Below are 16,137 nucleotides of genomic sequence, written 5' to 3' on the forward strand. Positions count from 1 at the left end.
TAGTCGCCAAACCCCCGAGGTAGATCGTACAACGCACCTGTACGCCTCAACACATCCTCACCATGAAGCCATTAACCGTTCTCAGGATTTCGTTAGCCTCCGTTGTGACCACAACCGTTGCCAAGCAAGTGGGGTATTTCCAGTCGTCGGATTGCGTTGACTCATCGGGATTCGAATCATGTTACCAAGATGCCGACCAGGATTTTGCCAGTTGTGTCAATAACAACTGTGCTGGCGGAAGTAAAGGATGTACGGAATCCTGCAATGGGAACCCTGCATGCGTGCAATCGAAGTGTCCCGACTTGGGAATAGACTGCATCAATGCCTGCGAGTGTTTAAAGAACACTGACTACATTGAATGTACCGCAACTAGTTGTTGGAATCAGGTACGCAAACTGTCGTTTTCACAACAAACAATGCAATCCATTTCCTAACATATGCTGGTTGCCAGGTATATTCTTGCGAATATCAAAAGACTGCCTACGACTTGCTTGACTCCTGCGTGAACACGGATATCGAATCAGTCCCTTTCTTCCCGCCTCCTGATAATGCCCCGGGTGGCTGCTCCTGTAATCTGGGCAGAGTGGCTAAGGTACAGAAAGTGGCGGAAAATGCGATGCATGAGTGTTACGACAATATGAAGCCGGATTGGCCTTACGAGCAGACCATGCTCTATGGGGCCACATGCCTGTGTTGTGGCCAAAGCTCTTATATTTCATCGTACGTGCGGGGAACACGTTGAGCCGTTGCCTAAAGCTCGCATTGCTAACCTTTCTGATTAAGGATATGGGACGTATGCCCAAATACAATACCCGCCCTGCTGGATGCAGATGCCGTGTATAAGGCTCTCCTGGAGAACAGTGACTGGGACAAGTGCGGGACATATCTTGATAATGACACTTGCACAGCGGATCTAGGCTTTAGCAACCTGACGGAGTTCCATGGCCCAGGAAAGCTGCCCGCGAATGGGACGGAAACACTATACAATACTGGTGGTGTGGTTTCGACGCCAGTGAGCGGTAACACCTTCACATGGACAATCCATGACAGTCCACGCCCCATCACAGCTGCGGCCACAAACAAGGCTGTACCAACCAAATCAGAATCTGGCGGTAAGAGTGACACAACCACTGCGGAATCTGGAACAGGACATGAAGCTAGAGTCTCACTGTGGACTCTTCTTGGCACGATTGGTGCTGGATATCTGCTTGTCGGATAGCCATTATATTCGAGTTCAAGTCCATTCAGTGTATCTCAAGAATAACATTCTGATCCTATCTCACCAGATCTTTACTACAGTATTAAATAAAAACCCTTGAATACAAGTCATGACACCCAGGCGCTGCATGTATTCCCGTGAATAGATGTTGGACTTCCATGGAGTCACAGGGACAGGAGAGTAACAGCTCTCCGGATAGCTTCAATAGAGAGAGAAATTATGTGCGCCACAACCTAAGGCAGCAATTCCATCTCAGGCAGCATCTGCTCCAAGGTTTTCTCTTTCGGCATCGGACTTTCCTTTGTGCCGAAACCAAGGCGGTGATGCGATCAGATGACCTTTAGCGCCTGAGGCACAATGTACATTGTTCGCTCAATTGCCGCGGGTCTTTGACAAAAAAAAAATATCCTTGAGCGGCGAGCCTCAGGGACCTTGACCAAGGCTACGGCTGCGTAAAGCGAGATAATGAGAATGAGGGTGTTACTCTTGGATAGCTAGTCCCGAAAGACATGCCGGGTGAATAAGTTCATCCTTTTTAAGGCTAACACGCACTAAGAAACTAGACTCCGGTCTTCGGACCTCTTCAGTTGCCCTTTCATCTTCACGCAGGATATGCTAAGAAGCGTTGTATGATGCTCTGTCTACTCCCCCGGGAGCTCATACTGCATGTAGCCAGCTTTCTCCCGGATGCTAGTCTCGCCGCGTTGATTCAGACCCAGACGGGCGTCGCACGACTACTGACGCCATGTCTGTACAACAAAGTGGTTCATGAACCTCTACCCCTGGAGCCGGAGGAAAATCCTGATTCTGACTTGGATGATTTTCACACTATTTCGACTGCCTCAGAGGTTGAAGTGCCATCTCTCCATTGGACTGAATGTGTACCGCGATGGCATTCAAAAGTCATACTCAATTATCTCCAATCGCAATCTCAAGATGTACTATCGCGGTGCGGAACCCCTCGATCGAGTCTCCTGCACCTAGCTGCCCAGGGTGGAAATATTGATCTAGTCGAGGTACTCGTGTCAAAGGGGATGGATATTGACAGGTGCCATGACGGATACAGCCCTCTCGCCAGAGCCATGCAATTTGGCCGGGAGGAAATGGCCCTCTGGCTGATCGCCCACGGCGCCAATGTCACCGAATGGCTCATGGGAACTGGTTTGACGATCCTCAGCCTAGCTGCTGGATTCTGTTGTGCAACTGTTGTCCGCAAAGTCGTCGATATTGTTCGGGCCAAAGTCGGTGCAACCGGAGATATATTCGCCCCCGCCGATGATGTCTTGGTCCTGCACCGTGCAATTTCAAAAGGAGATGTTGACTCTGTCCGCATTCTACTTGAAAACGGGGCTGATCCTTCCGGGTGGGATATACACGGTCAATCGGCATTGACACTCGCTACGGCAAATGGCAACGAGGAGATAGTCACGATGCTTCTGGATCGTGGTGCAAATCCTTTACCTCATGATGCCGTGGAACGATCTGCGTTGGGGTGTGCTGCCTGCTCACCAAAGCTGAGCTGGGAGACGGTAGAGCGGATTTTCCACGCGTATCGAAATGCAGGCGGGGATATCAATAGCACACATGTTACCATTCCGGAGTTTGTTGGCGGAGCACCTAGACCTCTTGAGAGACTGCCACTGCATCAGTTTGCTGGTGGCGGGTCGGTACAGGGGGTAAAGTTACTCCTGCGCTATGGTGCGAAGGTCTCCATAAAAGGGCGAAATGGGATGACGGCACTGCACGCGGCTTTGTTCGGCTATCGGTATAATCGGGATACATACCAAAGCATTTATGAGATTTGCCAGATGCTGGTTGAAGCTGCTGTTCGGTCGGGCGAAGATTTAAATAACCAAATGACCCCGTATGCTTCCTTCATGCGAATGAGAGGTGCCACGGCATTGCACATGGCTGTAGTTTGTGAAGCAGAGGAAGTTGTTCGCTTACTGCTGGAAAATGGGGCAGATGTGATGATACTTGATGAGGAGGGAAAGACCGCGTTGGATCTCGCTAAAGGATTGCGCAACCAGCCAATTATTGATCTGCTAGCGTCGAATGATAGATGAAAGTGTACACAATATTGTATCTTATTCTTGATCCTTTTCATGTAAGGCATAGTGGAAGGATTATTCTCGAATAGCCATGTCCTCGTGATCTCCAGCCCTAGTGGCACAGCCGTCCCTGTACCAACCGTAGTGACACATGCTCTCGAGCCAATCATGATGTTCCTGTCGACATTCCTATCAGAGTTAGTGTAGCCTTTAGTGTGATTCTAGCAGTTCCAGGTCACTTACGACGGAGTATAGTCGATTTTAGTAAGTTGGGGGCGGTGGAAACGTCGGCAACGTCCGAATCGTGGAATAAGCTCAGGTACCAACGATTGCTAATATTATTCCCTGGCAAGGCTGAGTGCGGGTTTACCCGATGGCTTAGCCATTTCTATTCATTCTAACGTGGCAATCCTATTGGTTACTTCGTTTACATGTTGCTTTAGTGTGATTAAAGATACTTGATTGTTTTTGGGGGCGAAAAAGAGCCTCAACAACAGGCATTAACGTGGCTCGGTTGATGACAGACCACTCAATCCTAGTGGAGATAGTCATTTAATGACTACACCACTTTTGACAGCTCAGCCACGGTGGTTAATGCTGAACCAATATTCCCGAGCGGAATCTTGCCGAGCAACTTGTGTATATATATACCCAGTTTTCCTTCGGAGTTCTCAAACCAACCATCGTGTCCCACCCATTAAATTGTCTTTATAAGTCAACAGACAACATCTTTCTTATATTCAAAATGCACTTTACACTTTCTTCCCTTGCCCTCTTGGTCGCAGCCACGACCGTCGCTGCTGACAGTGTTGTCACACTGGCCGTGCCAGCTGATAGCGATGACGGTTCGATGGGTGACCTTGCAGACATCAACTTTAAAATCGTTGGCATTGTACGATTCCTGGCAACCCTTCACATGTAAAGCTATGTCCTGAATGGTAATATGCTAACGAAACAAAAATACAGAATGGTTCCACGACGTCATTCGTACCCAACTGTCCCGCAAGCGCTACCGCTACGATTACCGCCAGCGCGAGCACTGCCACCGACGACACCTCCCTGAACTGCGATATGACGTTGGTTTCTGGCTCTAAAACCTTGTGGTTGGAATATGAAGGGTAAGTCCAATTGTATACTGAAACCAGGTGGAAAAACAATCTAAGTCTTTCCAGTGAGGAGTTCATACGTTGCGATATGGGCGATAAGAGCGCTACTTGCTATCAAACATGGACAACAACAAGGGGAACATCGACCATTGGAACATCTGTCACTACTGATCAATACCCTGTTACCTCCGTGGCAGTCACCGTCACAGCAACGGCTGCCTCTGTTACACCCACTGCTTCGGCCTCTGCTCCTGTTAAGGCGAGTGTCAGTGGATCTGCCAATGCGACATCGACGAGCGCCAGTGCGAGCGCCAGTGCGTCGCAGACGGACAATGCTGCCATGGGTCTACCCACTGGCCACGGCTTCTTGGCTGTGGGGGGTGCAGCCATGGCGCTGGCTCTAGCCATCGCTTAGGACAGGGAATAGAAACCAGGGTAATATGGCCTAAGACCACTTTAAAGGAAGGTGAACTGGATGGAAGTGATATTGGTGGTTTATTATCAGGAGCGGCATAATACAATTACATCCATGTATTATTATAGAAGTTGAACTCTGCGATAGACTATGTTTCTTTTACAAACATTATGTATGTTCGTTATAAATTCCAACGCATGTGACACCTGGTTCATGTTCTTCTCACATCCCGTCTGCAGGCTCTTAGTGTGAGCTTTCTCAGCATACCCAGTCGTAGTTGAATCAAAACCAAGAGATGGTGAATCCTATGGATTCTAAAATACATCAAGACCGGAAAAGGACGATTTGATGCACACTATAATTTATAACTAGATAAAACATGTGGTTGACCTATAGTCCAACATTAAGAACGTTGTAATTGAGCAGAAACCATCAGGGAATATAATAGCAATCTAATAGTTTGTAGAGAGGATTACGATTGACTATTTCCTCTGAGAAGAATTTATCTACTAATTTGAAGTAAAGCTTACTGCTTCAATACAAAAAACAAGCTAATAAAGCCAATATTCATATTTGCCCTGTATGGCTTAAAAGCCGACGTGGACATCACACATGGTTGAGGATCAATATAACCCTAAATGCACAATATTTCGAGCGCAGTAGTTTCTGTAGGCAGGACACGTCTTGAGGGCATAGAGCAGCAGTGTAGAAGATGATGTTTTATAATCACTCCACCTCGAGCGAACATTTATAAGCAAAAAGCCGGTCTCGGGGGTACAAGACGCAGGTCCTGTATTTCCGTTCGGGTGTTGGTCATAAACGAATTTGTTGATGCCGTCGGCCCCCCCTCGACTCCGGTGGGATTCATGAAATTACAGATCAAATAGATATTTGTATTTAATCTATGTATTAAATTGACAAACTCTAGATTGGTACAAGAATAAGTATACTTGATTTATAATCCCCCAGACATTGTAGATAAGATTAATCAAAATTATTACTATTTAAAAGATTCAATCTCGATAGCCATCTTATGCTGGACGCATACGATATAGCATACTTTAAGTTATTATTAAAGTACGATAATTTTCACAGAAATCGTAGCTTTTCGGAAGCGTTGGTGCAATATATATTTGTAGGTATTGGGTTAGTTAGGACGACAGCTGTCATTACTCCTCACATTTTACCGTATAAGTTAGAGAGTCTCGTCAATTAGCCAGCAGTATGATTATCTCAGTCAAACTTCTAGACTTATACTTAATTATACCTTATAGATATGAGTGAAATAATCCGACCCTACCAGCACCTTGACTAGCTTGTCTGTTTTTTATAAGTTCTCTTGTTCACTCTATCCCTCACAAAGATGACCAACATACGACGACTACCAGCCTTCTCAATTTCCGTATTGATCATTATATCTTGTAGACAGGCTATCCCTTGCTTCAGGACGGCACCCGTACAGTGCAGCTGATAACTAATAAACAGCTCATGATTGGAATGTCGACGCGTCAGGAATGTTGCCCATCTTCGAAATCAACGTCATTGTTTTTAGTTCGACTTAAGCAGCTATGAATACCTTTAACTGGCCGCTTCAGACTGCAATTTTCTATCGAATCACATAACACCCGTGTCCTCAACATGACATTGAGAAACACCATTCTAACCACCTTCGTGGCTGTTACTACATGTATGCTAGGCCTCTGTTCGATCATCTGAGAAACTATCTGACATTATTGGACCAGTACTACCTGGCTGCCAGGCACAAGCTCCTGAAGCAGTGGTTTATAGTGACCCAGGCACAGGAATCACCTTCGATACATGGAACGTGCCATCAAGCTCAAAGGCTGGTGGGCTAACCTTCGGAGTCTCATTGCCAAACAATGCGCTCAAATCAGACGCTACTGACTTCATCGGATACCTAGTGAGCATAGCATCCCTTGACTTATATGTGATATGCTGCAGCACAAGCTAACCAGAACAGCGCTGCACAGCTACCGAGGAGTCCGCAGCAAAGGGCTGGTGCGGTATTACACTAGGCGGCTCGATGATAGACGCCCTTTTATTCGTTGCGTACCCAGATGGCGACGCCGTGCGGACCTCCCTGCGCTTCACCTCGGAATACGCGATGCCCGGCGTGTACGGCGGCAATGCGACCGTAAAGCCGATCTCCTCTACTGCCAACTCAACGGGTTTCTCATTGATCTTCCATTGCCAGGACTGTCTGCATTGGTCGCAGGGTGACACTACTGGCAGTGCATCTACCAGCAGTGGTTTCTTGGACTTGGGTTACGCGCAGTCCGTCAAAGCACCGACTAATCCGTCCTGTGCGGCCGACCTGAAGCTTGCTCGACATGATATACAGGGTACCTGGACCGCAATGCTTGATGATCATGCTGCGAGTGACTCCTACGATAAGTGGCTGGGCCAGGCGAAGGATGCAGTTCCTGATAAATGCTCTGCCTAAAGATGGTATATTGTTCTACCTCAAACCAGTTAGCTCTGTTGCAAAATCGTTACGCGCAGACTTCAACGGGTTAAAGCTTGGTAGGGTGGCACCGGTATCAACGTTCGTCTGGATATAATATTGCAGCGCGAAGAGCAAAGTGCGTTTATCACTTTTGCGTTTGATCATCATCCTCGCACCATAAACACTCGGAATATCTTATTTGCGGCTATATTTGATGGGGAGTATGTTCATGGTAAATGTATCTTTACTTACCTAAATTATACTTACAATTAACAAGTATGTTTCTGTCGCTAGAGTCCGCATATATGCACAACATATACGAAGATAGTAGTCCCATTACCCAGCGTCCGTGCCTAACTCATTATTCCCAAAGTCCTACGAGAAACAAATATGTTAGCTTGAGGTTATCAGCGTAGAAGCAAAGATAGATAAACGATTTGAGAAAGGCATCGATGGGGGAGTAGCCAGATGAACGTAAAAGCAAATCAACACACCCAATTAATTGACTCTGGGTTGAACCACTGTACGGCATCAATCCAGCTCTCGAATGTGCTGTCAAAGCCATCTTCCCGCCCTGGCTGCTGAGTATGGTCTGCGAATAGCTATGTTCTATGGAAGAGTCAGCTTAGGTATGAAAGATAACATAGTAGAATGCTAACTGTATATGGCGGAGGATGGGTAGCGCTTTCACACAAACTGGGCTGCGGTCCTGCAGCGACTCCATTCTTCTGATGGTGTCATCAAAGGCGGTTCGGTAGGCGGCTGAGTCTAGATCATTTGGTCGATCAAGGAGGCAGGATGCTAGGGCTACTGCCCCGTGGAGGGCGTTGAGATCGGAGATCGGACTTATATATTAGCAGACTGTGGTCTCGATATTAAGAGGCTCTATTATTTCTAAGCTAAGAGCTCTAATGGGTGTTACATATAAGACTACGGTGCCTTGAACATGCTTTAAAACGCGCCATACACCCCCAGCCCTTGAAATGCAATCATAAATATCATATCCCTTTTGGTGGTTCAGCTTCTCTTCCTTCTAGTCACGCACCAATTGCATATTTCCCTGGTCGATCAGTGATTCCAGTGGAGAGTACTCACCGCATTGAAGGCAATCCAAAATATACTGAGCAACACCGTTCCTATTCCTCGTCGCTCACAGAGAGCTACGAATTCAACACAGATGCTTCTGACCGAATCCAGCAGGATGTAATATCCGCATTGCCGACTAGAAACCGTGCTACTCTCAACGCGGATAACATCATCTACCCTGATGGAGGACTAAAAAGCTGGCTATATGTAACAGGAACCTTTCTAGGCTTGGTCGCTAATCTCAGGTTGCTCAATTCGATGGGTGTCTTCGAAGCATATTTAGACAACCATCAACTAAAAGGATATGGATCTGGGAGCACGGGCTGGATTTGCAGTGTCTATACATTCCTGCCCTTCTTCTGTGGTGCTCAAATCGGACCGATCTTTGATGCTCGGGGACCCCGACCTCTCCTCATACTCGGATCGATCTTCCTCATGGCGATGATGATTGGGGTTGGATTCTGTACGGAGTATTGGCATTTCATGCTTTCCATTGGGGTTGCTGGGGGAGTCGGAACATCTCTCACCTTCACCCCTGCCATCTCCGCCGTGAGTCACTTCTTTTATGAGAAGAGGGGTATTGCCACTGGTATTGCTGCCAGCGGTGGTTCCATAGGGGGCGTCATCATGCCTCTGGCCCTTCAGAATGTCTTTGACAAAGTTGGCTTTGCGTGGGCAACCCGGGTCATTGCTGACCTTGACCTGCTCGTGTCTACTGACATCCTCACGCCTGCCCAAAAATCCCTTTTCTCGAGAGCACATCCTTCCGGACTTTGGTATTTTTCTCGAAATCAGGTTTTTCCTCACAACAATGTCTATCTTTTTCATCGAGTGGGGGTTATTCGTTCCGCTCACGTATATAATTTCCTACGGCTTCGCCGAAGGGATCTCGACTGAGTTCTCATATCAGCTCCTTGCCATCTTCAACGCAGGTTCATTTTTCGGGCGATGCTTGCCAGGATTCTTGGCGGATAGGTTGGGTCGGTTTAATACCCTCATCGTCACAGTAGCCCTTTGCCTCATCTTCAATGCATGTCTATGGCTACCTGGTAACGGCAACGTCCCGATGATAGTCGTATATTGCTGTCTATTTGGTTTTGCCAGCGGAAGTAACATCAGTTTGACTCCGGTCTGTGTTGGACAGCTTTGCAAAACAGAGCATTATGGTCGGTATTACGCGATGTCATACACTATTGTCAGTTTCGGGTGAGTTTCCCCCTGCATCTCTTGTTGATATGGCGTTTGTTGACCCATTTGTTTAGAACACTTACTGGAGTTCCTATTGCAGGAGAGATCCTATCTCGGTGCGGGGGAGAGTACTGGGGCCTTATCATGTTTACTATTTGCTGCTATGCTGCTGGTTTAGCGCGTGCAATCGCTGTCAAAGTGATCCAGACTGATTGGCGTGATGTGTGGTGGAGTGTTTATTAAACTGCCACGTTTTACTTTGTCCTTCTATATGAGGATTACAATAGCATCTGTAATCATAAATCTTCGGGAGTTCTCTCCGACAGTTGTTTCAGGCGTGGACCCTACTCTCAAGTCATTCCGGTTAAGATATTGGTCTTTGGATATGGGAAGGAGTCGGTGTCGTCGCGAAAGAAAAGCCCGGCTAACGGTCACGGTTGACATTTTGAGGATTCCACTATGATGTCAACTCCTCCCCACGTTTCCTCAGTGGCAACTCTCGTTTGGAGATCTTGATTCCGAGAGCTGGGCTTCCCGGGCAGCTGCAGTGATAACAGCAACAGCAGTGGTCTAACCATACAGTACAGCTATACTTATGAGACAGCCTTCACTGTGGGCTGAATATACAGACAACATGTAGATTAAGAGCCAATGCTAGAGAATGCTCACTGTTGTGTTTCAAGCAATGTGGGAAGTAGAGTATCGGGTGGGACATCGAACCATGACGCGGATATGATTTATGTGGTCTGTGCATACAAGCGTTTGTTTACAGGATTTCCCTAAATGGACCAGTCACACAACCCCTTATTCCACAACTTCAAAGCCTCTCTCGAACATGTTTAGCCCGTAGATTACACATCCTCGATCCATAGTCTATTCCCTTGCCTAAGGTTAGCTCAGTGTCTTCTAAAACCATGCCTCGTGTCGCCAAAAAAGCTTCGGCCCGGGCCCCTCTGGATGCCGCAGATCCGAATGGCCTCGTGCCTATGTCCCAACCACCAAGCAGCACATCCCACATTCCTGACGTGAGGCCTGGCGATGAAAACGCGAACCCAATCATTCTGTCGCCTGGTAAATCTACTCAGCCCACGGTCTCTACAGCAGGGACAGAGGAAAGCCGACGCGTCAGAGCCCGAGGAGATAGAGGAGATAGACGATGAAGATCCGCGTCTTTATGTCTTAAAATGGGACTGCAACCAAGTTCGCCGCAAAATCAAAAACTTCATCGAGTCGAAGGAGATGAAAATTGGCGAATTCCAAGATGCGATCGGTGTTTCGTCACGGAGCTATAATGCATTCCTTAAATTGAGTGGCAAAATGAAAGGGAGCGAGTCCAACACGTATCTCTACGCTCACCGGTTCTTTGTCAAGCGGGAGCTGCAGGGCATTACGGAACCCAAGAAGAAGCCAGTTAGCAAGCAGGCGAAATTGGATACCCAGAAGAAATACGATGTCAGCGGGGTTCACCTTCCTGGAGAGGAGGAAGGCAAGGTAGAGGTCTATGATTCATGCGACGTGGTCCGAAAGAAGATCCATGCCTATTTGCGGGATGCGAACGTTACTAAAGCCGGCTTTCTCAGGGAGATTGTGAAGACCTACCCGCCAGAACAAGGTGTGAAGTTCCAAGGCAACTCTTTGACCCGGTTTCTGGATATGTCCGGTGCCAACTCGGGCAACACGAACGCTGTCTTCTACGCCGCTTATGTTTTCTTTGAGAAGCTACGTATCCGTGATGGTCAGCCCAAGACCAAGTTTCGCGAAGAGATGGAAAAGATCTGGCGCCCTCATGGTGGATTCGATATCACAACCCCTCACCATAGGGGATATTGGTGCCATGCTAGCGAATTTGTGTATGTCAATAAGTACGGTCAGGCGGAGTTCGGCAAAAGGCGTTGATTTGTACTTTCTAGGATGTATGAAACTCAATACTTGCTTAGTTATATACCTTCATCTTTGTATAATATATTTGGATCATTGCTTTGTCTAGCGACTTGTTGAATGTATGGGCTGCCATACGCTATAATCTTCTTTTCTCCTTCAAACACTGTATAGAGCATATCCTTGCTGGATCTTCTGTGTTGCAAATGATTATGAAGTTGAAACCAAGTCCAACAGCTTGCGAATTGATCCTAGTCATCGCTTACATTGTTCGAGCGAAGACGTCGACGTTCGGGTTGATGGCTGGACATAAAGATGAATTAATAAAAGAAGTGATCCTAGATAGGAGGCTAATTCAGCTATACTTCACGAATGGCCACTCACTCTCATATCGAAGGGCGCTGTCATGAATTTTTTCTTATGTATGATGTGTTTGGGAATTTATATTTGCGAAGGATAAATCCCAAAAACAACCGAGCTAGATGATCCTCTTTATGCTAGGAATTTTACGTAGACTTGCGATCGAGACAACGATTACTTGTCTTACCTCAACTGTTTGTTTCTCCTCTTTTTCATGTCCTTTGCAGTACCGACATTGATGCTGGAACCAGACATAGTCCGTACTACGTTGGAGGTCACATGATGAGGTTATACGGAACAGGAAACATTCTAGAATAGCGCCCATTTAAGAAAGATCATTACTGGCGCCTGAAACCTTTTCCCTTAGACCAATAGGTTAGTTATATCGATATCCTTGGCTTTATGTCTGGTGGTGTTTTTGTTCGGCTGACGCTCCTACGCTTGACAGAGACTTGGTCTGTGTTTTCATTTATCAAGCACAAATCCCCACTGCATCCGCCTCACAAGAAACGTCAATCTAATCGAAGCTCGTGCAGCCGTGACGATGTTAGTCTGCGCTCCTAGCCAGGGCAACAGAACTGGGAATGCTTCGGACAGAACTGAGGCCTTACATAAGTTGACAAGATAGCTAAGATTGTGATCACACACCAAAGTTCGTGCCGGATTCTATTTGTTACTCTTACCACGTGAGGGTTGAGCCAATGGAACGAAGACTACTAAAGTATTTGCAAAAGCCTCAGCTGAGGTGGAGTTGGTTGTATTGTTTAGTGATAACACGAGTCGTTAGATGGTCTCCACGTGCCAATCCGAGAAGTGGGCTCTGAGATCTACAATGATACGAGGGCTATCCACTTTCCACGGCACAATCTGCCCAACTACTTGCCTTGGCTGACACAATCTTCCCGTATAGACACGAAACGCCAAGGGCCTAACTGGGAAGCAAGGACCTATACGAGGAATTAATGGGTATCGTGGACATCCGAAATGCTATAAATACTAGCGACTCTTCCCATGCAAAAGTGGCCTGTCAATGTCACTGGTTTTCTCCGCTCATACCGCCATACCTTCAACATGGCTTCCCATATTGATACTCGCAGGGCGGGCCGCTCTCCCTTGACTGTCCTCGCTGTGCTCTCGTACCTCATGATGGTCCCAAGCGTCTTGGCGATGAACTTTGTGTCCCGTGAAGAGTGGAAGGCACGGGCGCCCGAAGAAGCCTATAAACCGATGACAGATGCCAAGGGCGTAAAAGTACACTATCTGGGACCCGAGTTCAGTGGAAAGCAGCATTCGGAGTGTGACGACTTCATGAGATCTGTGCAAAACGAGCACATGGACGAATCACCTGAAGATTACTTTGACATTGCCTACAATCTTGCAGTGTGCGAGCACGGCTACGTCTTCGATGGCCGAGGCAAGGGTCATCGCAGTGGTGCCAATGGAAACGTGCAGTTGAACTCGGATCATTACGCTGTTCTCGCCTTTTTAGGAAAGTCTGGCATTACGGAGCCTAGTGATGCCCAAATTACCGGGCTGCAAGATTCGATTGCGTATCTTCGTAGGGCTGGGGCTGGTGACGAGATTAAGGGTCACCGAGATGGTTACAATACCGAGTGTCCTGGTGGTCCGCTATATAAACTCGTTACTGATGGTAGCCTGGACCCTGGCAAACTATGGGACGGTGGATCTCATATAGTACAGAAAGGGGAGGACCTGGATACGATAAGCACCAAGTACAATGTGCCAAAGCAGTATATCATTGCCACAAACGACCTGCAATCGCCCTACCGCCTTGCTGTCAATCAGACGATCGAGATTCCTGCTCGTGGAGTGCCGCTCACTGAGAGTGGTAATTGATACACCAGTGTGTCCCATCACATAGATCTCTCAATTCTAGATCCCATGTACACGAGAATGCAGCCGTTATGTCGGAGTTAAGGCTGATTACTACATGGCTTGATGAGTGCTAGGGCCATAGCCACCAAAATAGAGACCTTGTGCATCAGCCCTGTAGGAAGAATTTCATGTTGAGTGCTCTTGGATACATGGGTGATGATCTTAATGAAGGCCATTGTCGCGTCTGCAGGTACTTAATGTCACGATTGTGATGTTCTATTTTATATCGGTGCTGTAATATGTTCGAACTTACATCTCTTTGTAGCCAACCCCTGAGAGCCCTTCTTCACGTAGGTTGTTATGCGACACGGTGATCATGGGCATGTAAACTATGGTTCCCATCGTTCCAACACAAGACCACAGAGATACTGAAAGCGGGACTTCACGAGTGGATAGAAGATGCATGATAGGGCTGTTCGCACTGGTCCTTTGTACGAACTTGGCAACGCATGTATTGTAGCCTTTGATTGAATCTCGATATCCAACGTGGGTTAAATAAGTTGACACTTGAACTAGACCTCTTGTACTGATAGACATTCGCGACAAAAGCTGTTTCTCACTGAGCAAGGGCCAACATGTCGAATCATTAAGCGCAGTGAAATATCTTGTATTATAGAAGGTTTGATTGATCAGCTTCAGGGACGTAAGGATGGGTATGAATGGATAGGTGGTATCGCTGGACTAGACGTTGTCCCTTACTGATGAAGTTACATTTGAGTACGAACTCCGTGCATGGTCTTAGAGCCCTGTGGGCTAGTCAGTTGATTCTCTCACCTACTATATAGACGCTCTGAAAGCTAGGTTTGCCTCCAGAAAAAATGATAGTGGAGGATGTCATAATGTAAGAGAGTTAAGCCTTCACTAGTCTTTAACATTGTACGGGACAGCACATCACGAGCGAGCCCAAGGCTATAGCAACGTATCATGTGCTCTATGAATGCGGCGGACACCTTCAGCAAGTAAAATATGCTCCGATGTCTCTCCGCGTTGAAAATCGAACTGAGATGTCCGAGATTGGAGCTGTAGAGGAAGCGGTATTACGCGGGGCTAATCGGCTAGTTGTGCGACAGCCGAATAAGCCAAATACTAAGCTCCACAAGCCGCAAGCTGTTGAGTTATTTTACGGGAATAACAAGAGATCTTCTTATCCAGCTCGTGAGAATGGCTTTCGTGTCATCATAACCTATTCTGCGTATCGACTGGATGTAGTAGTTCAGTACGCGCCATATCCGCCCAGTTGTAACCGTGAGCAGTTGAATTCAGAAACTGGGCTCCTAGTGCACCGTCAACAGTGCTTGATCGCAACATGCGCAGGATGTATACGACTCAGAGGCATCATGCGCTTGTCATTGTCGCTGGGGTACAAACAATGACCCTCTTCACCCCTCGAGCGACAGGACCTAGCAGCATTGACCTGCCACCACCGTCTCCGATGCCGACAAAGCCAATCAACCATGACTTTGCTCGTCGATACAAAACTTGGTTTGGACCTGCAAGTGACTGCGGTTACTGGGGCGATAGCGGTGAGTAGGAGAGCTGAGCTGGACTCATCCTCTCGCATATTTTATACTGACAATGACTTCTCATTAAGGGACATACGGTTGTGACGACAACTACATCTGCCGATTCCATTCATCGCATGCCGGCTATCCCGGAATGATGGGCTGCTGTTCCAAGGGCCCTGCTGGGCCATGCAACGGATTCTTTAGTACTTGTTACGGCCGCCACGAGATATCCAAAACCCCGTCTTTGCTGTCTTCGACAGACGATTTCTTTGCAATGTTCTGCACCAAGGATGATTCTCCATATTGCTTGCCCTGGAACTGGCCTGAGATAGGCGTTTCCGCGTTCGAATGTACCAATTTCACTCTGAGTGAAACCGCTACGATAGAAACCTTCTTCACGCACACAAACATCGCAGGGTTCGGTAAAACAGCAGTGTTTGTCGTGTCAATATCATGGATTGAGGATCCTGAAATGATTACACGTTTGGACTTCAAACCTACAAAACCTGCAACATCCCAGTCGTCTCGATCAACGGCTACAAACACATCGGAGTCCTCTTCGGAGCCCTCTCCGATCCTGGTCGGTGTATTGGTTGGGAGTGTTGTTGGGAGTTTTGCGTCGCTTTCTGCTACGGTGATCATTCTCTGGATGTTGCGAAAGGGGAGACTATCCAAGGATAAAACTGTATTGAACGAACAGTCGCCACCGACGGGTGTATCCCACAACCTGAGCCCAGTTGAGTAAGCCTGCCCTCATACAGAGCAAAAGCCCAATGGACTGGATGGTGATTCAGTACCTTAGTCCTCGGACTGAACCTGAGTCTCGTGGTATTGACGAACATGGTTGTTTACGTTCACCTGTGGTATCTGAGGTATCTGCGGGAAGTATGGATCGTTGCTAGGAGATTGTATCTATTACACTTCGGGTTTCTCTTATCATGAATGGGATGTGATGCATCTGGGTCA

The 16,137-nt window shown here is 47.3% G+C and overlaps 8 protein-coding genes across 8 annotated transcripts; all 8 read left to right on the plus strand.

Annotated features, from left to right (window-relative positions):
* Positions 1-26: 26 nt before the first annotated feature.
* BDV27DRAFT_3616 (uncharacterized protein) lies at positions 27-1,326 on the plus strand. The gene is made up of 3 exons (XM_032076436.1): positions 27-386; positions 452-720; positions 784-1,326. Exons 1-3 carry the CDS (start codon positions 63-65, stop codon positions 1,217-1,219), a joined length of 1,029 nt encoding a protein of 342 aa, XP_031926908.1. The 5' UTR covers positions 27-62; the 3' UTR covers positions 1,220-1,326.
* A 319-nt stretch (positions 1,327-1,645) lies between these two features.
* Positions 1,646-3,459, plus strand: BDV27DRAFT_129428 (ankyrin repeat domain-containing protein). The gene has a single exon (XM_032067190.1). It carries the CDS (start codon positions 1,849-1,851, stop codon positions 3,283-3,285), a length of 1,437 nt encoding a protein of 478 aa, XP_031926909.1. The 5' UTR covers positions 1,646-1,848; the 3' UTR covers positions 3,286-3,459.
* Positions 3,460-3,979: 520 nt separating this feature from the next.
* BDV27DRAFT_129429 (uncharacterized protein) lies at positions 3,980-5,006 on the plus strand. Its single transcript, XM_032067191.1, has 3 exons — positions 3,980-4,162; positions 4,237-4,388; positions 4,443-5,006. The coding sequence occupies exons 1-3, from the start codon at positions 4,016-4,018 to the stop codon at positions 4,789-4,791; spliced, it is 648 nt and encodes a 215-aa protein (XP_031926910.1). The 5' UTR covers positions 3,980-4,015; the 3' UTR covers positions 4,792-5,006.
* A 1,423-nt stretch (positions 5,007-6,429) lies between these two features.
* Positions 6,430-7,441, plus strand: BDV27DRAFT_165230 (uncharacterized protein; the record flags this gene model as incomplete). Its single annotated transcript, XM_032073869.1, has 3 exons — positions 6,430-6,478; positions 6,534-6,712; positions 6,773-7,441. 3 exons carry the CDS (start codon positions 6,430-6,432, stop codon positions 7,253-7,255), a joined length of 711 nt encoding a protein of 236 aa, XP_031926911.1. The 3' UTR covers positions 7,256-7,441.
* Positions 7,442-8,169: 728 nt separating this feature from the next.
* On the plus strand, positions 8,170-9,775 carry BDV27DRAFT_145827 (major facilitator superfamily domain-containing protein; the record flags this gene model as incomplete). Its single annotated transcript, XM_032070465.1, has 4 exons — positions 8,170-8,193; positions 8,456-9,052; positions 9,102-9,550; positions 9,607-9,775. 4 exons carry the CDS (start codon positions 8,170-8,172, stop codon positions 9,773-9,775), a joined length of 1,239 nt encoding a protein of 412 aa, XP_031926912.1.
* A 1,014-nt stretch (positions 9,776-10,789) lies between these two features.
* BDV27DRAFT_129432 (uncharacterized protein) lies at positions 10,790-11,519 on the plus strand. The gene has a single exon (XM_032067192.1). It carries the CDS (start codon positions 10,850-10,852, stop codon positions 11,426-11,428), a length of 579 nt encoding a protein of 192 aa, XP_031926913.1. The 5' UTR covers positions 10,790-10,849; the 3' UTR covers positions 11,429-11,519.
* A 1,322-nt stretch (positions 11,520-12,841) lies between these two features.
* On the plus strand, positions 12,842-13,627 carry BDV27DRAFT_145829 (N-acetylmuramoyl-L-alanine amidase domain-containing protein; the record flags this gene model as incomplete). The annotated part of the gene is made up of 1 exon (XM_032070466.1): positions 12,842-13,627. One exon carries the CDS (start codon positions 12,842-12,844, stop codon positions 13,625-13,627), a length of 786 nt encoding a protein of 261 aa, XP_031926914.1.
* Positions 13,628-15,035: 1,408 nt separating this feature from the next.
* BDV27DRAFT_145830 (uncharacterized protein) lies at positions 15,036-16,073 on the plus strand (the record flags this gene model as incomplete). Its single annotated transcript, XM_032070467.1, has 3 exons — positions 15,036-15,189; positions 15,258-15,856; positions 15,933-16,073. 3 exons carry the CDS (start codon positions 15,036-15,038, stop codon positions 16,071-16,073), a joined length of 894 nt encoding a protein of 297 aa, XP_031926915.1.
* Between the last annotated feature and the right edge of the window lie 64 nt (positions 16,074-16,137).

Source organism: Aspergillus caelatus (genome assembly GCF_009193585.1).
Source record: "Aspergillus caelatus strain CBS 763.97 unplaced genomic scaffold BDV27scaffold_104, whole genome shotgun sequence".
NCBI classification, from domain to species: Eukaryota; Fungi; Ascomycota; class Eurotiomycetes; order Eurotiales; family Aspergillaceae; genus Aspergillus; species Aspergillus caelatus.

Coding starts and splice junctions, on each gene's coding strand:
- BDV27DRAFT_3616 (XM_032076436.1), top strand. CDS start 63: ATGAAGCCATTAACCGTTCTCAGGATTTCGTTAGCCTCCGTTGTGACC. Junction 387..451: donor CAACTAGTTGTTGGAATCAG/GTACGCAAACTG, acceptor GCTGGTTGCCAG/GTATATTCTTGCGAATATCA. Junction 721..783: donor CAAAGCTCTTATATTTCATC/GTACGTGCGGGG, acceptor TTTCTGATTAAG/GATATGGGACGTATGCCCAA.
- BDV27DRAFT_129428 (XM_032067190.1), top strand. CDS start 1,849: ATGATGCTCTGTCTACTCCCCCGGGAGCTCATACTGCATGTAGCCAGC.
- BDV27DRAFT_129429 (XM_032067191.1), top strand. CDS start 4,016: ATGCACTTTACACTTTCTTCCCTTGCCCTCTTGGTCGCAGCCACGACC. Junction 4,163..4,236: donor ACTTTAAAATCGTTGGCATT/GTACGATTCCTG, acceptor ACAAAAATACAG/AATGGTTCCACGACGTCATT. Junction 4,389..4,442: donor TTGTGGTTGGAATATGAAGG/GTAAGTCCAATT, acceptor AAGTCTTTCCAG/TGAGGAGTTCATACGTTGCG.
- BDV27DRAFT_129432 (XM_032067192.1), top strand. CDS start 10,850: ATGAAAGGGAGCGAGTCCAACACGTATCTCTACGCTCACCGGTTCTTT.